This window comes from Heliangelus exortis, chromosome 9 (genome assembly GCF_036169615.1).
Source record: "Heliangelus exortis chromosome 9, bHelExo1.hap1, whole genome shotgun sequence".
NCBI classification, from domain to species: Eukaryota; Metazoa; Chordata; class Aves; order Apodiformes; family Trochilidae; genus Heliangelus; species Heliangelus exortis.
Window position 1 is genome coordinate 21,081,316 of NC_092430.1, and position 20,525 is coordinate 21,101,840.

Consider the following 20,525-nt stretch of genomic DNA (forward strand, 5'->3'; position numbering starts at 1 on the left):
GCAGTGGTGACTTGCTGGGTGTTGTCACTGCCACTAACATTAGATGCTCACAGAGAGGACTTGTTGGGCTGAAGACCACAGGGTATATCACAAAATATTTCACAAATCATTAGCTAACTAATGGCAGAACAGTCAGTGTGAATTAGGAGAGAGACTGAAAGGGTCACTTTGCTCATCATTTAAGATGGATGCGAGGGGTAGAGCTCTAAAGTTATTAAAATAGCAACAAAACAGTTTGTACAAGGAGTGGGAGATGAATCTATCCAAGCAGAATTGCAGAGAGGATTTGGGGAAGATGAATTTCAATTTTCTGTGCTAGATTTCAGCCAAAAAAACCTCCAGGATAAGCATTTTTTCTTCTGCAGCATAAACACTGAGATTATGTCAAGGTAATCTCCAGTGGCTTTCACAGGTTAGCACAGGGAAAAGAAATTGGTTCCCCAAGACAAAAGAAACAGTTTGTGAAAAATTCTTCAGTAATATGATTTTTGATATACCTGGAATATTTCACTCGAGTACAAACTCCACTTAGAGAAAAAAAAACCCAAACTTTTCAAACAAAGCTTTTTCAAACTGAGGGAAGTGAAACATTTGATTGAAAACCAATGACATGCTGTGATAGTTCACAGATCTCCATCTCACCAATAATGGTGTCATCTTCCTAAAACCTTGTTGGGGTGTTGATTCAGAGAAAAATCATTATCTATTGAATCCTCAGCAGTTGGGATCCACTGATCAGTGAGACATTTTGGAGCTGTGTTAGGAGCCTTGCTTTGTGACAGGTGGGAAATTCTGTCCAGGATACTTCGAAAGACAACAATTCAGTGGTATCCCAAGAGGTAAAAGGGAAATGTTTGGGATGCTGGAGGGAGGAAAAGGGCTTTCCCCTTGAGGAAATCACACAGAAGACTTTAAAAGGTAAAAACAATACTACAAGTTACCAAAAAATTACCCTTTCAGCAGCTGATCTTTCCAAAGTAGTAATACATACAAATGCCCATATTTGAGAAGACAGCATGAACCAAGGTGATGTTCATAAATATGCTTTAAAAAAAAAAATTAAATAAATAAAATGATGGTTGGTGTTACTGCAGATAAGCAATCAGTAAGTTTACTACATCAGCAGGCAAGAGGGAACTGTGTCAGCCTTTTTCTCCTACACTGAGTAGCTTTCAGGAAACCAGATGATTTTAAATGAGATTATGTATTTTGTAAAGGAGAGGAATGTTCTGACAGACTGAATCCAGAGTAGTCCCAAAAGCAGTGAGTGCAGCAGTATTCAGAGTTTAGCCTGGTTTAACACGGTGTTATAGCAACTGTGCAGAGCTGCTTCTGCAGACTCTGTTAAACTCAGCTTAGCATCATTTCTGCCATCTCCCTGGAGGAACTGGTCCCAGTCAAACCCCTGTCAAGGTGCAGAATGGACTTGGTACAGGCAGACCACAGCATGCAGATATTCAGCAAGCAGTTCTTGGAAATACCAACTTGGTTTTATTCTTTGCAAAAAAAAAGCTGTCATTTCTTTCCTCTTGCTTTTTGCATGAGAATAAGGCCACCCCATATATTTTCCTGCTTTTAAGTATGCCTTGGCTTCCCAGCCTCCTCATTGGCTTTTTAAGCTGTTGCATAATCCTTTAAATAGACCCAGAACTCTGGATGGTTATGTGAGCAGGAGTGGCTGGTTGAGAACTGTGCTGGCACAAGCAGCATGGATAATCACATTTAACACAGCCTACCTATCAAGCTGAGATCCCCTGAGATTTTTGTATCTGAAGTACCACCAGACCAAAAACTTCAATTCAGAGACAGTCACAGGTTAGGAGCAGAGTCAACTGTAATTTAAGCATCTCTCAAGTTCTCCTGTGGGTAATTTTCAGTAGTGCAGCCCCGTGTCAGGAGAGGAAGCATCCGGAGCAGTTTAAATGCAAGGACAGCTGAATTAATTCAAGGAGTCTGAAATGCCCCTGTCTGCATTGCTTCTGAGGTTTGTCAGCTGCACAGCAAGTCCTTCAGGATAGCATCTGATAGGATGTCACCATGTAGAGTGCAGCCTGAGGCCATTTGGGATCGTAAAGCTATCCCAGAAAGACCACCTTGGGGTCACAGCATCTGCAAATGATGAATTCCAAAGTGCTGCAGCCACTTTCACTAAGATGTCAGCTAGTAAATATATTTCTCCTATATGGGTATCTCTGATGTTAGGAGGCTGCTCTTTGACAAACACAGCAAAGATTTAAACCTCAGAAAGGAAAAAACCTATTTCAGTTGAAAGACCATCTTAGCCCTTGAACAAATGGGTATAAATCCATTATATATATATGTGTGTGTGTGTGTATATATATATATATTTCCTGTGGATGCTATCAGGAAGGTTTAGGCATAAGAAGGCATTTAGGCTTAGGATCAGCCTACTGGAAACACTTTACCAAAGGACACAGGGTCACAGCTGGTCAAAAGATCACTTAATAACCAGAATGGACAGTTCAAGCAAAAGAGTTCTGGGCTCACTTGTGTCACAAAACTGAGGAAATCCTCCTGGCTGAGGAGAACCCAGCCTCCCTGGCAATATAAAGACTGCTGCCTTAGGGCCAAAGATGAGATGAAGTTGTGAAACCTGTGCATCCTTCAAGTCACCAAGCCCACCAGCTGTGACCCCACAGCTGCCTGCAACACATCCTCAGGAGAAGGTCTGTCCAGATGAGCAGTAAGGCATGAAAGCAATTTTTCTTCTTTCTTGTAGGCTACTTCTGACACTGAATAGCCTTGCATCAGTAGTAAGGTGAAAAATGGCAGCTTACAGAAAAATACAGCCAGCTTCCTGCTTTGAAACTGGCGTTTTAAGAACAGAAGGGAGTTTGCCCCCTTTTTATCATTAAACTGCATAGAACTCATCTTTCTGCTAATCAAAATGCTGTGCTGATTTAACAGTGCCACTGTGTTCTGAGAAAACCTTAAGATAGCTTTTTTATCACCAGCTAGAACACTAGTGACTTGAAATTAGTTGTATATATGTAAGGGAAAGTAAACTGTCTGTCCCTCTGCCAAAACAAACAACTCATATTCATCTGACTGCATGGAGTAGGGGTAAGCAATCCTCAAGAAGGAAGAAGTTTTAGCATCTTAATAGCTGTGCTACAGCTGACTCAGGTTTTTAACATTCATAATTAAAAAAAAAAAAAATTAAATAATCTAGATAATCCCATCAGCTGAAAAGCAAACTAGCAGTAGCCCCCAGTCCCCTGTGTGAATTCAGGTCTGCATCCCCTTTTAGCTCAGAATTGAAAATGCAGTGGTTGAAAGGTGAATGATTTGGGTTAGTTTGTGTGCCTGATTATCTTTTAGAAAGCACACAGTTGCACTAAGGACAGGTATCTAAGAAATTGGGGTTGGGAGGGGTCACCAGCTGCCTGCCCCTTGCACACATCTGTGCAGCCTGCCCTTGCATCCTGGCTTTTCTCTTGGGGGGGGGGGGGAGGGGGGGGGGGAACCTAAAAAAAAAACCAGGAGAAAAATTTATATTCTTTACCCTAATTGTTTCAGTTTTACAAAACTGATTTTAAAAAAAAATCCAATTCTATAAAAAGAATAGAAGTTGGTTGTCATAGCAACAGACCCCCCTCCACCTGTCAGCACTGCCAGGGTCCCTCTGGGACCTCACAGTTCACCAACACACTGAGAGCTCTCACAGCCAAGCAGGGGCTTTTTCACCCCCTTATTTTGGGAACAGAACCCAGGGGCTGGCCAGAGGTGGGGGCTGCCCCCCTGCACCCCATGGTGCTGATCCCTGCAGTGATGGTCCCCAGGGAGAGGTGGTGGGGCTGGGCATCTCCCTGGCCACGGTTTGGGGGGTCAGGAGGGGAGTGGGGCTCCCCCTCTGCCAACAGGGATGTCAGGAAGAGTCCAGGACTAGGAAAGCAACAGGGTCTCCTTGTAGCCCTGACATGGAGAGATCTGAGAGCTGCTGCTGTGTTGGGGAGCTCCATTGTCCCCAGAGCAGTGCATCATAAACTGGGTGGAGAGGAAAGCTGCCCTGACAAATGTTGGGATCAGTCAAAGCCTGAAGGAAAGTCCACTCAGCTTATTATTTAGTTTGACACCAACATATGATGCTAGTCTGGGGCTAAAATTACTGGCCATCATTTCTGTGCCACACACATTATTCTTTATCACTTGAGATGGCCCAAGTGTCACACGATGGCTCACTCAGGCTCAGATTAGAGGCAAGAAGCAACCTTCAGCAGTGGTTTTCCCACACACCCTGCCAGCAGTAAATCTGAACACTGACAGTGCACAGCATGGTTGTAACCCAGGAGCATGAGGTATAAAGAGATACAAGAGAGCAGAGCCAGGACCAGCTACAGACCAGAACAAGCATAGAGGGTGTCCCTCTGAAAGTTTCATGGCATCTGTGCTATAAGCAGCTCATCCCATTTTTCCTATCCCTTTGAGCAGCTCCATGCTGAGGTTAACACAAGCACAGGAGCCTCCCACATCTCCTGGGACCTCTTCAGCCCATCCATGCTGCCTGCTTCACACCAGGTCACAGGAAGCCCAAGACCTTACTAGGCTTAGCAGCCTGTTTTCTTGAGCATCCCCTATCATTTTCAAAGGCTTGTTCCCTTCCCTGTGTTTCACTCAGCTTTGCTTTGTAAAGCATTCTCTGTGTCCTTACAGGAAAGTTGCCATTAAACTAGAAATATGTGTTATCTCTGCACAGCAATCTGAATACAACACAGAAAGCTGTTACCTGCATGCAACCGTAGGACAGATAATAAAAAAATATATAATAAATGTATTCTAAATGCAGCTGCCATTTTCCTTGCAGGAAATTTAGTTTTGCTTTCTAGCAATGGGCTAATGACCCAGAAACTTCAGCAAAGACAACAACATACTCTGTCACCAAGCTGGCAGGTTGGTCTAAAAGTCTCCAGATGTCTGCATAACCTCAAAGTAATGAGTTTATATTTATTTTGGGAAAATGGGGATGTTAAAAAACAAACTGTTATTTTGTTCACTTTTCCAACAGGATAATAACAGTAAAAGTACAACTTGCTACTTATTTCACTAATGAAATTCATTTTCCTTCTCTAATCCCAGAAAGAAGGCCATCCAGTAGTTCATTTAGCATCTCAGACCCAGAACTGTTGCATTAGAGAGCTCAAATACCCAGCTGTCTGCATCACAAATATTAACCTTCCTCTTAAAATGAAACAACAGAGATACACTTACCCTTTCCCAACTGCAGATCTGCACAGGACCAACATCTTGTGGGAGAGCTTGAGGCCATCTATTAGTACCACCTACTGCAGGTCCAGGTGAGATCACTTGGAGTAGGGAGCAAAGGTAATTTTCTGCCACTTACCAGCCTCCTGATATCATCTGTGATTGGGGCTGAGCAGCATAAAAGAGTGAAAGTTGTGCTAATGAGCCAAGGTTGTGGTTGCTCCTGAAGCTGAGCCATCTGCAGAGAAATCCTCCTCTGTCCTTCAGGATTCTTTTCCTTCCTCTGCAGCTCAAGGGGAGCAGTCAAAGCTTAAGGAGCTGACCTTGAGTCTTGCCCTTATATTTTTCCCAGTCTTTAAAGTAGTAAATGAACACACAAACATTTAGCAACAACGCTGATTTCTTCCCTTCTTTGGCAAGATAATACTTTGGTGTATTCCAGAAAACATTTCCTACACCCCTACCACCCTTTTTCTTGCCACAGGGTTGTGTGGCTGCTGCAAGAGATTGGGCTGTGCACTGACTGCCAGAGCCACTCCTGCCATTCAGCAAGAGCCACCTTTGGCCCCTTTTTTTTTTTTATTTTACAAGTCCTGTGCATGTCTGGAGATGTGCTGAGAGACACAGTTTGGGATCTGTGGTGTGCTCTTTGCTTACATGTATAGAAATATAACTTATTGTTCTGCACCACCAAGTGGCCAGATTGAGCAGATATTGCAAGATACCTTTGGATCCAAACTTACTACATCAACACAGATGAGTTTGCTCATGCTATGGAAGTTCATACTGGCCAGAACTAGCAACTAGGAAAAATAAAATTCACATAAATCTCATGTTTTGAGGGAAGGAAGCATCATTTTCTCTGACATTCCCTAAGATGTGCTGCCAACACTTCAATTCTCTTGGCAAACAGAGCTGCACACCTGAAGCTCAGGTGTGTTGTATTTTTTATTAGTATCTCAAAACTGGTGGATGGTTCTGTAAATATGAGGCAAATGTTTCTCAATATCAATGAAGTGGTTGTGTCAGAAGTAGGAAGAAAATGTTTTTCTTTCATCTTTACCATCAGAGTTTAATCTAAATATCTTTCAGAACTGTAAAGAAACCCCAGACATGGTATTTCATCCCAAAAAATGCATTTCATGGTCCAAGGGGGAGTTATTTTCCCATTCTTTTGTACCTTATTGTTCCTTGTGCTCAGGGAGGGTCCAGAGTTGGGAAGGGGAGCTTCAGAGTCAGTTTGAATTTCATCTCTCATTTTCTTATATTTTTGCCTGAGTTTGGGGAAAGCAAATTTCTCCCCCACTAGTACACTGAAGGAAAGGGAACCATCACATTGGACGAGTGTACAAAAATATCACAAATGAGTATTTTAAAATTAAGAAGTGCCTTCCAAATAAATGTGTCTCGTAGTGAATTTAGCCTTGGGGGCCTTCAGAAAAACCTCTCTGATTTGAGCCCATTTGGGGCTGGACACAGGCCCCAAACAATAACAGAGCCTTAATATTTGTGTTTCTTTGGAAAGTGGAATTTTCCAAGTCCCTTGTAAGCCCCAAAGTCACAGTAGCAAGGGTCAGTCCTGACCAGTGTGTGCTCCTTGGTGGCCCAGGAACTGAGAATTAAAATTGGGATGGAGAAACTTGAAGGGCCCAGTGGGGCCTTGTGTATGGGCCCCCCTATTCCTGATGCCGTGCACAGAGGTAGGGGAGAAACCTAGCAAGGAGAAGAGCAGATGTTGAGAAACTAAACAGGGATGCTTGAAATGTAAGTGTGCTTCTGATTATTTAAATAAGAACAAATCCAGAAGAAAGAATAAAGAAGAAAGGCTTTTGTCTGGAGTGCAGCAATGCCTGGAGACTTCTGCCATGATCAGAGTGACATCGTGCTGAGTGCACTGCAGAGGAGATGGCACCAGGAGGACCCAGACACCAAATAAATAAATCAGTCAAATGTGGTCATCCACATTTTACAGCTGATGCTGAAAAACTGAGAAAGATGAAGTGGCTGGAGAGAGAATTGATTCCAGATTTGTCCGTGGCTCTGGGCACATCTCCACCTTTGGTAGCAGGGCCACGCTGGGGAAAGAAAGGGTTGGCTGGCACCCGGGAGTGGGAAGTCACAAACTGGGTGTTGTGTTGTGCTGCCAGTGGGATGGATCTTCACTTTGCCAGCCCACAGCCTGCAGCAGGGATGGCAAAGCATGCTCTGGGTGTCTGTGTCCCCAGCTTGATTGTGTCTGACCTGTGGCAGCCCTTCCTCAGCATCAGGCAGCGATGGGGATCATGCTCAGGGTTAAGGATTTGCCAGTCTTCATCTCTGTAATTACAGCAATTCAGGGGTGATAGAAGAGGATCCCAAATTGTATATAACCACTTGCAAATGTCCTTTGACTCCAAAATAGGCAAGGCTTTAATACTTGAGAATTGTCTACTTTTAGATTTCAGTCCCTTCTTGATGGCAAGGTGGCCACAGGAGGCCACCACTGCTCACATACTCTGCTAGGGACCAGCTACTGCCATGGGAGCTTTGCAGACCCCCTCTCCTAGACCAAAAATACAGAATAATGTGACAGATTTATTCAAAGTTTTCCCTCAATCTTTTGCCACATGATCGTCTCCCTTCTGCACCTCAGGACACAGTGAAGGTCTTTCCTCAAAACCATCACCAGGTCCATCAGGCAGTTGCTGGATGCTTTGCTCACCTTGTCTGCTTCATCCACAGGATCCATATGTCATTCCTGGCAGTAAACCCTGGCACCATTTGGAGTCAGAGTTTTCCCAATTATTTTCAAGGCAATGAGGATCTCATCCTCTGTGCATTCTGTGCCAGCTTGTCTAAGAATGTTCAATTAGAAACTGCTCTTTGTTCTAGTGCAGTCAAGAGGATTTTTGCTGATGATTTGAATGAACATTCCATAAAGCTTATGGCTACATCCAGTCCTTATCAGTAGAATCCATGGATTTCTGCAATTGCTTTTCTCTCAGTGAAATTAATGGGAGATGTGTGAGAACATATAAGATTTAGTCCCTCTTTATAACAATATGTTACCCCCTGATACTGGGCCTGCTTTGAAATGTTTATTGTGAAATCTGTGTAATTTTGGTTATATCTCAGTAAGAACACAATACAGCCTTGGAAAGTACATCCTGAAAGGGTATTACGACAGGATTGGGATTACTGTTTGTGAGACACTTTTAACTAGGGGGAAATTTCAAATTCAATTTACAGTAATGTCAAAGCACAATTAATATATAGGCAATGATAAGGGGAACATGCAGAAGTACACATTGATAGCACTACATCAACAAATAAACTTTTGGTGCTGGTAATTAGGTACACAAGATTATTATATGTTTAATTGACTAAAGTGACAATTTAGAATTACATCTAGTCACATTTAATTGGATTTGGAATCTCTAGAGGAAAGCAAACAGAGAACAGTGTGGAGAGGCAGCCATAAAAGCAAACTGATTTTCCAAAGTCTGCTAAGACTCTGCATTAATATCCATTGCACAATATTTTTTTTTTAATATCCCTCAGTCTAGAAAGAGCAATGCAACGATTGTCACAGACAGTGGGAGTGTTAGAGCGTACTGGATGAGGTAGCAAGAGAGCTGATTCCTTTTAGTTTGGCTTTGTTGCTTTTTAAAAAGATATAGTTTAATCAAAGATTAAGTGTGGCTGAGTTTGTCACAGACAAGTGGCAGTCTCAGGATGCCAAGCCACAGGGTGTTACAGGTGTTGTTGCTGTCCTAGAAGAAATGGAGTTACACATGAGATATTTCACCCACAAGTACTTTAAAGCAAAAAACCCAAACCAAACCTAAAATATTTAATAGCAGGTGTTAAATACTTGCTCGGATTAAAATATGGAGAAGCTATTAAATGAAAGTGGAGGGTTCTTTGCTTGTAGATAGTTCAACTAGTTAAAGTTTACTAATGCTTGTCTGGACGAAAATTGACAGTTATTAATCTTTCGATAGAAATCTCATGTTACATTCTTAATATTACCTCCTTTAAATATTGCTATATACACCCTCCTCTTCCTGTGCACTCATTTATTCTGCTTTGCTTGTCAGGAGCGCCATGATTGCTGACCATATATACTGGCTGACAGGAGGCACTGAGCAGCATACAAGCAAGCTCATCAAACAGTATTGGCAGGTAAAAATTGATAGCTCAATGAGGAAGGAGGTACCCATCTCACTATTAAGACCAAAATGAAGGATTGCTGCTTAAAAGACTGACGACAAAGGTAGCTCTTGGGCCTATCCATCAACAGGACTCTGTGTAGTGCTACAGTATTTATAATGAAGTAGATTTTCTTGGACTAATTTTAAGGGCAAAATTCAAGGTTGTTAACCCTTGGCTCATACTTCAATTTTATGGACTGCTATAAAACTTATTCTGGGTACTGTATAGTCCCCTAAGCTATTTTTTGTGAAGTCTGCCTACCTGAGCAAAGCTTTCCTCTTGCAATTTGCACGGTAGTAATCTTCTGACACCTTTCCAAACCCTTCAACCAGAAGGGGAGGAAAGAATGGCTGTAACGATTGGTCTCAGAGGAAGCTGAAGTGCTCTGTGAAGGATGGGTAGGCAAGACCCCAGGCTACAAAAATAACTTATGTGGGGAGTAGACCATTGACTTCAATGAAACTTGTCTCCCGAGTGATGCTTATCTGAGAGGGCTGTTCAGCCACATCAGCATAAATTGAAGTTTAAGGACACCTCCTTCTGCTCTGAGGAAGGCTCTCACACAGACCTGGAGGTGAGGGGATGCTGGATCCTTTCCTGGGAGAGGATTTCTGCTGCAGGAGCTTCTCACTGCCAGTGGTATCCCAGCCTTCACCTCCCTGCTTCCCATGCAACCCAAGGGTGTTCCAGAGGGAGCTCAGCATTTGGGCTTCAGGAGGTGGAAAACCCTTCTGCCTCCTGGACTGGACCTGGACCTCAGGTCCTCCTTGTCCACACAAGAGATTTAATGATTCCAGGAACAAGCTATGCCCCTTGTGATAAAATTTCAGTGTATGATTCTGATTCTGTTTATTTTGGGTTTATTCTGTGAGAGCATCTGTGACATCTCTATATGAAGCAGTGCAAAATATGTCTGACAGAAGCCTGAGTAATAAGATCAGAATTTGGCATTTTATCTTCACTCACATGGTAAATTCTTCCTTCATAAAACTATTATTAGTTGCTGTCTTATTGGTAAAATGGAATACATCTCAGTCCTGGGAGCTGCTGAATTTCAGTACTGCTGTGAGTGCAAAGTGCATCTCATTCAGAGAATTACCCACTGGGCTAGTGTTTGCAGTGCCTGTGAACTTTCTTGTATGCTTTCCAGCAGAGAATTTCTTCTATACAGAACAGTTTGATTTTTTTTTTTTTTCCCATTGGGTCAGACTCATTTAAAATCTTGAGCTCACAAACACATTCTATGAAGGGGTCATTTTTTCATTTAGAATACTTTTTTTTTTTTTTTTCTTAAGACTGGCACCCATTGACTTCCCTTCTTGATGTCAGGATGTGAAGCTTCAAAATATAAACCTTTAAAGGAGGAGCTGTCATAGCTGTCCTCTCCCCCATGGGTTCAGACTGTCCTGCTATGCAACAGAGCTGAAAAAAAAGTGGAATGAAGGACAAGATTCAACACGGTGCCTCCTCTTGGAGCCTAAACCAGAAGCTATGGTTGGGCTAAGATGGGAACCAAACCAGAAGTGGGGCTACTGAATCACCTCCAGCCATTACCATCATTTCTAGATAGGAAGGAGCAAGGATTTTGGCAGTGGTGGGGCTCTTGTCCATCTCTGCTTCACTCCTGAGCTCAGAGCTCATGCCTCCCTGCACCCCTGCCATTCCAAGAGCCACCACCCTGCTGCTTGTGCCCACTCCTTCCCTACATTTCTCCTCAACCCCAGCCACTCTAATCTTTGTCTGCAGCAGCTTTGAAACATCAGTAGAGCCCTAACCGTTCTCTTGATCCCCCTCCGTGCTCAGTTTTTGCTGGAAGACAGAGATAGCTCTGCAATTTTGTGCCTTTTGTGTGGATGCCTGAGCGTGGGCTGGCTTGGGGACTCAGCCCTATCTCTGTGCTGACACACAGAGCCAGCTGGGTGCCCAGTATCACTCCCACAGAAGTTAATACTTAAAGAAGTATTGATCATGAAGATATATCCCCAGTACCAACCTTTTCCTTCCTGGGCAGATGAGTTCTGTGCCCTCAGCACCGGGGGTGACTTCAATGTCACCAGTGCACACAAGGCACAATTCTGCAGGATGATGTGGCTTCTGACACTGCACTGGGACTTGCCACCACACAGAGGCCAAGCAGAGGTAGCATCATCTTTTTTTTTTTTTCCTTAATATCCTCTCTCACAGTGTAAAGCTGAAAATAACTTGTCACGACTATAGATGCTCATGTGCCTTTGTAACCAAAGCAACAGCTATTGATGCATGCTCTCCTTGCTAACTACTCCTCTGCCCCAGAACTCACCAGCACTGCCTCATAACCCTGAGCAAAATTTTCTGAGGAGGAAGGGAATAGATGGTGAACAGGATGGTTTGTTTTTGCACTTTTGTGAAGGAAGATTTTCAGATTAGATGTGTCACCTTTTTGCTTCGTTCATTGGGTCATGTATATAATCTGGTGTGTCACTGACTACTTTGGGGTCTGCTTTTCATGATTCTTTTAACTGCTGGGAAAGGCTTGTCTTCCTCACAGCCTGTCTTCTACTTCTTTCCTATCTTCAAGATGCTGTACACACTACTCAAATCCTTCAGCTGATGTTTGTTTCTGCAAAAAATTTAGGCTGATAATTCACATCTGTGAAGTGGGTTTTTTTTTTTAATTTATCCTACTTCTAAATCACTGGGTTTTGCTCTCCTGATTTATTCCTCATGCTCAGAGCAGTCTTCATCTTCTATCTCCTTTGGTTTTCTGCTTCTGATTTTGGTTTTATACTTTCCTTTTAACTTCTTCTATCCCTGACACCAATTGCCAGGAGTACTCTTTCTTCAAAACTCTTCTTAAAGCATCCTCAAATCACTCCTCTCCTCATTATAACAGTTCAAATATTTTTTTCTTCCTCAGCAGAGATCCATACCATGTGACCCTGTATCTTCTCTTAGGCACACTGCAAGGTTTGTTTTGTCAGATTTTTAAGACCAAGTGGGCTCATATTGATGAATTATCCCATTACTGCATAGAAACACCCCAGAACTGCACCCTTACTTTCCTGTGTTGGTGCCAAAAGAGGAAAGTAAAGTCAGCTTTTAATAAAGCTACCCAACCCCAATTTAAACATTTAATAATAGAATATTTACCATAAATCACCTAACAGATGATTTCTTGCATGGTCATTCCCTATTTCTCCCCACAATAACTGGAATCTTACTTGTCCAGTCTAAACTTCCAGCAGTTTGTATTACACGTTCAGCTCTGAAAACTTTAGGATCTTTGATATATGTACCTATGGATCATGATCAAGGTAACTTTAAATATTCTTTTTGATTAGCTTTTTGATTAGCTTTCTTTGATTATCCCCTCTAAAGTAAATCATCTATTTCTGGATCCTCTGTACAGTGGTATGTAACACCTAATGCTCTGTGTTAGTTTTCAATATTAATACAGTCTTCCATTCCATTCTGAGATAAAGGAATAATGCTGATGAGAGGTGAAAAACTCATTTGCAGTTGGGCCTTTTTCTCTCCTCAAATATTTCATTCCACAGATTGAAAATATACATTCCAAGTTAACATATAATCAAATGGATAGGCTTTTTTTCATAACCTGCTGCAGAATCTTCACCGGGTGATTTGTGTGTTGGCTGTTAGATTAAAAACAGGGGCGTTAAATAGAGTTCATCACAATAAATAATAAAGTGAAAGCTATGAAATCTAATATAGTAGATATCTTCAGAGTGGTAGCAGTAAGACAAAGTTTAAACTTAGTTGTCACCAGAGTCATATAAGCTACCCAGCATTTATTGTCAGCATGCAATTTCTCAGCTGACAATAGCAAAACAAACACTAGACTGGAGATATTTCATCCCAGAGAAGGATTCCCTCCCCAAACTGTCCAGTTTCACTCACACCTTTGTAAACTATTTCTGCCAACTAAAAACTGTGCAATGTACTCTGGATGATTCATTCCATAAGTAAAAATACATCACGCCCATAGCACAAAGTCTAAAATTCCTCCATCAAAACATGAAATTCCAAAGTCTCAGCCTCACCTCACCAGTATCTGGCACAGCCATCTTAGAATATAAATATCTTTATTTACCTGATTTATCATTTTCTCAGGCTTAACTCATTAGCACACTGCAAATCCAATTGCTTTTATTTTTCCATTCTGAAAATCAGGGGCTTATGTTATACTAATGGTTCAGCATCCATTAGGCACTTAAAGTCAGTCCCACGTAGCCAAAGTCCTACACGAAGTGCACCAGCAACCCACACATTGCAGAAATTAATGGAAGCTCAGGAAGAAGGCATTTCAAAACTCATGGGTTCACCTCTGTATGCTTCCAGAACCACCTCTACTGAAAACCTTCATAATGTCACAGCTCAAACATAGACCTTTAGTATGCACTGGAGCAAACTGGTCTTTTAGCTTTAGTTCCAGTTCAGTTTTGGCCGGGATTGCAACCATCAAAGGGCTGCTCTTAGCACACTGAATACACTGGTTCTGTGGCTGCTGCACACAGAGCTCACAAACTTGTGGTTTTGTGAATCTCTCTTCCAGCTAAAATAAACTTAATATCACAGAGAAAGCTTCCATAACATTGGCTGCCACGGGTTTGGCTATTCAGTCGTTTGTTTTCCTCTCTTGCTGCTGTTATGAACATCAAGTGCTTCCATTAAAAAAAAAAAAAAAGTGAAATAAAAAATAAAAAAATCTGTTGCCAGCACTGAGCAATACACACATCACACAATAAAGCAAACACTACCCCAGCCCTGCAAGGTGCTGAACACCTACAGTGCAGGGATGAACACTGTCAGCTCCTTTAGAGCTCAGCTTTATCTCACACCTTGCAGGGTGACAATCCAAGGCAAGAAAGTTAAAAGGAAAAAAGCTCTTGGTAACCAAAACCTCCTCTGCATTCTCAGCTGGTGACAAGGCCTGTCAGCAGTCCTCAGTGCTCACACTTGACCCATGTCCTGCTCTGGAGCATGAGGTTTCCAAGCTGGCAGCAGCAGGGATGCTGTGCAATCCTCCAAATGGAATGACTGATAGGAGCTGACAGGCAGGCTCTCTGGGCAGCCTGGACACCATATCACTGTGAGGATGTAGCTCTCATTAATTCTGGAGACTATTTTAGCAGATCATGCTGTGCCACACTTCACTGCAGAAAAGTCCCTTCTTTAATCAAATCTGGGGGAAAATCCCATTGAGGCCAATGACTGTTGTGTGTACAGGCAGAAGAAAGTGCTTAACATGTATCAGCCCACATTGTCTCAGAGGTCTCTGGAGGTTGTTGCTGCTCTAAGAATTAATTTTGAATTTTCTCATGTCAGAAAAGGGAACATTTCTCTTATCCCTCTTCATAAAAAAACAATAGGCAATCCTCCCTCTTCTGTGTCTATGGCCACTTTGAAGGACAACACTTGCCTTGAAGCACTTTACATTTTCTATTGGAAAATTGGAACGTAATGGTTCTCCTCATCCTGCATATTAGAAGAACCCCAAAAGAACCAAAAGATTTTGGCCCCTAAGCAGAAAGATCAGTTTGTTCTTATAACACTGCACTGATAGCAGCTTCTGATCAATGCACAGGTTTCCTACACTCTCATTGCATCATGGCTGAAGCAATTAGTTAGGATTAAAATTACTGACATTTTTTTAAGGGCAGAGAAGGCCTTTTCCTAGGTATGCCATGGCAGGGATTCAGACCAGTCTGGCTTTGGAATGCACTATTTCTAAGGCATAACCCTCAGCTGCAAAAAACCAGCTTCATTCTGCAATCAGGTACACCAGTAAAAATATGGAGTAATTGCAAACTAGGTTGAGAAGGCATATAAAATAACATAACAGAGAGTTTCTATCATGCTGATACTGATTTGGGAACTTTATATTGCTGCTGTTATTGCTGATATTTCCATTCTAGAAACAATTCTGCATGTACAAACCCAAGGAATTTAACATTTTTCTTCTATTCTTTCCTCTTCAATAATACCTACCTCCACAGATTTTTCTACCTACTCCTATTTTTCTGGTGCCAGATCATTCATGGGAGAATAACTGTTGCTTGAATCATACTTATATTTACATGCTAAGAGAAGTAATTAGTTTAAATGTCACAATTATTAAAACAGATGGATTAATTGTCTCTAATTTCAGGGAAGATGGATTTATTTAATACCAGCTGAATGTACCAGGCAATGCATACCTTGCTGTACTTGGTAGCTGTTAAAATCCCAATATGAAACAAAATCCCAACCCAGTTAGGGATTTAGCTGTTAACAGAGGCTCATAAATCATGTCTCAAAGATGCTCAACATGAACAACCTGGCCAGCAAAGCTACAGACCTTTTAAAAAACCTACAGGGGAGCTCAAAAGTAATGTGCATATTCCCCAAGTAGAATTTTCAATTCATTCTGGCTTTTACTATGTCACAAAGAAGAGCTTTAAAATTTACCAAGGAAAACTAAGAAATCAGCATAGAAAAGGAGCCATTTTCTGCTGTCCTCAGGCCCTTATTGTTCCTTTCAGTTGCAAAGGTCTTTAAGAAGTTGCACATTCATTATCCTCTTTTTCTTTTTTTTGGATTCCATCTCCTTTCTGTGGGGAGATGAAGCTACAGGCAGGACCTTGTGCTCTTCCCAGAATCGTCACTACTTATGTGGCTTTCCATGGGCACATCTGCTGGTGAATAACTACAGAGACATCACAGAGAAAGAGATAAAGTTACTTTTCAGGAACATCTCTATACACAGTCTTCTACTGAATTAGCAGCCATTCAGGCACATAAAGTAGTTTTGCTGTTGCAACGACTCAGGCATGAGTTTTTGCTGCCCCTTTGAATAGTGCTGTCCATTTTCCAGGCTAACCACATCAGTCACCATCTCTGGCTGCCTTTTCTTCACACTGAAGTCAAGTTCCCCAAAGACAGTGCTAGGAAGGACTGACATCTCTTTCAGTTGGTTTCTATATTTTAGTTTTCCTTACATTTTTTTTCCTGATTTTCTGTTTGAGCTAAAAGCCCTGAAAAGCCACTAGAGAAAGCATCCCACATTTCTCCCTGGAGCATTTCCTAGCCAGATGGATGCAGCATCCAGGTGTCAGCCACTAGTTCTGACTCCATTCCCATAAAGCACTCAGTGATGCTCAACCTTTAGCTCTATCTGCCTGAGTTAAGATGTCTCTCTGAGCCCAAGCTACCAAAGTTGTCCAACTGAGCAGTTTATAATCCCCTTTCAGAAAAAAAAACCAAAAAACAAAGAACCAAAAAAAAAAACCAACCAAAAAAACCCAAACCAACCCAGACAAAAAAACCAACCAGAAAACCAAAAGAAAAAAAACAACCAAACAAAAAAATCCCTGCTGTTTAAACTGTGACCCACTCCTGACATAGCTGGAGCCATATGGAGCTGGCCCAACACCTGCTGAGGATTTCTGATGGCAAAAGCCTTCTCCCAGCACTGCCACATCCATCCTGCTGCTCAGAGCAGTCAGTGAGCTGCCTTACTGGAATTAGGGTATTTTTCTCCATGAGAATTCTCTTGTCCTTAGAAAGGTGCAATATTAACACACTGGGTTCAAACTGTGGGTTTGGCCTCCAGCCTCCCTAAGAGGATAAATGGCCCATTCATGGGGTCATTCTATGATGTTTGTGTCACCTTGTCAATGCCCTGGGGATCTGAAAAGCAGATCCAGCCCATTCCACTGGCCTCAGAATCCTTCCACCAGAGCAAAGAACCACTGAACCCTTCACATTTACCCCCACCTTGAGATACAGGGGTACAAACCACACAACCAGGGTACAAACCAAGGACAACCTTGGCACCCCTCATGCACGTGAATTTGTGAGGCTGCAGAACAAGCTTGAAAAAAGCTTCCTCCAGTTGACTGTCCATATTTCTGCTCAGCCCCTGCCTTTCCACCTGCTGGAATCACAGACAGGGAGCTTCAGGAGCATCCTCCAGCCTTTCCCACACTCCACGTATTTCAGGGTTTTTCGTTAATGAATGGTGATCTCTGGAAGGGCATAAAACATGGATTTCTTTTCTGCCAAAACATAAAGAGATGCTTACTGGAGTATCAAAGAGCTCTTGAAGCCTAAGGTAACCCATCTGCAGTACCTCTGCCTTTCAGAAGTCAGCAGAACACAGGGATCCATGGCTGTGCCACTCCACAAATCCTCTTTCAAAACAGACTGCACACAAAATAACTCCCAGAGACTTAAATGTGTTAATAACTTAAGAACCTAAATAAGCTGATATTTGATGTGACCTACATTAATGGAGAGGCATTACATGGCAGATAAGCAGAAAGTTCTCATCTATTGTGTAACGTCTGATTTATTCATACCATAAATATATTGAGGAAAGGATATGCTCTGGCATTCTGTCTGCTTATTTTTCCAGCAGGAAAAAAAAAAAAAAAAATAGAAATGATGTAAGAAGATCATGCTGGTGAGAAGATATTCATATCACAACAGCAACAGACTTAGTGGCGGGGCTGCCAGCTACTTCTTTATGGTTGGAAAAATATAGAGAAAAGCACATAGGTTGCACCACAGTGCACCCATAATTCTAACTACCAGCCCAGGAGTAGAAGCAGTTCATAGAAGAGGCTAATGGCTTTACCCTGACTGATATCACTGCATTAATAAAAATCATCAATAAAAGCATCAATTCCTGCTGTAGTGTAAATGAGACAATGGCTGAGTGTGTACTGCAGCTGCAAGATAAGGCACTGGAAAGATATCTAAATTTTTGGCTAATTCTAGATGTCAAGATAATTGGATTTTCAAAATTAAACCTTTCTGTAGTTAAAGAGGATTAAGGTTAGGGACTGTAGCAAGGAAAGCTACTGTCACTGTTGTGAAGAATTTGCTGCTACAGTGCCATTTTTCTTCTGTGTCTGCTCCAAGCAGGCAAAATAGTAAGAGCTTCATAAAAATATTGAAGTGGTTATATCATTTACCATCAGAAGTTGGCAAGAAAAAGCTTTGTTTCTCGTGCATCTACCTATTCGTTTTATGAGCTCTTAGAGAATTCTAGTGGATGCTGAAAGGACAATATAAATTTGTTTAGGTGAAAATTTAAGTTTTATTAAAAGGTCTGTGAAATCTAACACTAGTAGTCTAACTGCAGAGGTAAGGATATTGCAGGGCCAAGGTACTCAAAGGAGTTTTGCGTGTTGGATCAAATGGATGTTTAAAACCTTCCTCAAACAGGAGTGTCTTTGGGCTTTTTAATCCTCACTGTAGCAACGTGCATGCCTCAAACCCTGAGAATGCTTGTGTTTCATGAAAGAATTAATTGCTATTTTAATAGAAGTTCTGACAATATAAATACTCCTTATAACACTGCCTCCAGATGGTTTCTCTGCAGATTATCTCTGGTTCCCCACACTTCTAAAATAGGGCTATAAACCTCCTGACATAGCAGAGCATGAGTCAGCCCCATAACTACAGAAAGAAATCTTCCCTAGCATCAGATTTCTTTGCAGCCTCTTCCTGAGTGAGCATCTTTCCTGAAGCAGTAGATTTTGTCTGCTGCCAAGGTAAACTTCCATATTGAATGGGCTTAAATCCTTACATTCTTGTTTGTTGTTAGAGGAGCTCTTTCTTATGGGTTAAGGCCATCTCAAGGACTTAATTTTTGTAACTGGTGAAATTGGATTTTAGCACCATGTGATGAGATATCACTGCAGAGCTCACTTGCAAGATATGCAAAAAAAAAAAAAAAAAAAAAAATTCATCTTTCTTTATCATCCCTATCCATTAGCTACTACTCCTATACTCATGGAAGAGCCTGAGACTGCATCCACTCTGAGGCCAGACCAGCAGCATCCTCTCTGATATATCTGAGAGAACATTGCAGAGAGGACCCCTCAGATAGAAAAACACCAAAACCCATGTAAATGTTAAAAAAAGAGTTGTCCTGTCTCCTCTGCAAGGACTCTCTTGAAAGTCCAGTGGGGCCCTTGCAATCTTCTCCACCCTGTGACAGGCTTGTGAGCAGTTGCCCAGCATGCAGCACTATAGATGATGGGCTGTAGGCATCCCTTTTTCCTGGACAGGTTGCCAAATAGTCACCCAGAGATATGGACTTCAGTGCAAAAAGGCTCGAGCAGAAAAATCCATAGGGATTTCATCGTCCAAAGTTTTCTCCTCCAGAGTTTTTATGGGTTGAAGTTTTACAACCTTCAAGACTTCACTCCATAAAAATCCAAGAGGATAATAAAACAAATAACATCTATGTCCAGGGTCAGTAGCTTGGGGGGAAAAAAAATGCTCTTGGGTAATAACAATGCTTCCAGTAGCAGTATTAACCCAAAACCACCAGTCTGGTCTGTTCCCTGTTGGTTGACATTTTACCATTCTTGCCCTCTGAGCCAGTCCCTCTTTGGATGCAATGCAGAGCAGCCATGGGTCTGTGGCCATGCAGAGCTACAGGAGTGACTTTGAACTGTTCTTGAGGATGATAAAAGCCAAAAGTGAACTTTGCAGGCAGAACGTCTGGTCCAACCACTCCTGATTTCCATCTCCGTGCCTCACACGTTCCCAAGCTCACAATAATCCAGGCAATGAAATGTCTGCCAAGCTCTAGAAAATCAGGATGCCCAATATCTCACACGAAAATAAGGCTGACCTAATTCTGGGCCTATATTTACACATGATATTCAGTAAAGCTTGAACAAGTAGGCCTCTGCTTTTTTAAAAATGTCCCTTGGAAAGCTCGATGGGCACCACTGTTTTGCAACTGATCCTCTAAGGGCCCTGAACGCCGAGATAATTAAAGTCCATACAAATATGAAAACCCAAAATCACTCTTCTATAAATCAGTGCAGACTGCTAAGTGTTCCCACAGGGAAGAACAGGCAGGGATCCATCCACAGGCCCCCGAGCTCTTGGCAGGAGGACACACTTGCTATTTTCTGGTCTGATACTTCCAGATCTGTGGCATTAACCATGAATAACACGGCTGTGGTGCCTGTGGAAAGCTGGAAGTCCTGACCAGGGGAGAATCTGATTGCTGCCCTAAGTGGTTGTGGTGCTATTACACACATTTGAAGCTTGTTAATTTTCCAGGGCTAAACACTGCTGACTGCTCCCATTCCAATGAATGC

The 20,525-nt window shown here is 42.1% G+C and overlaps 1 protein-coding gene across 3 annotated transcripts in view; it reads left to right on the forward strand.

The window, feature by feature from the left end:
• The window catches only part of SPATA16 (spermatogenesis associated 16), a 92,290-nt gene that overhangs the window by 41,302 nt on the left and 30,463 nt on the right, over window positions 1-20,525 (forward strand). For all 3 annotated transcript variants that reach the window (XM_071752647.1, XM_071752650.1, XM_071752649.1), the window contains exon 5: window positions 9,303-9,387. In XM_071752647.1, coding sequence (XP_071608748.1) covers window positions 9,303-9,387 — 85 coding nt within the window. The remainder of the gene's footprint in view (window positions 1-9,302; window positions 9,388-20,525) is intronic.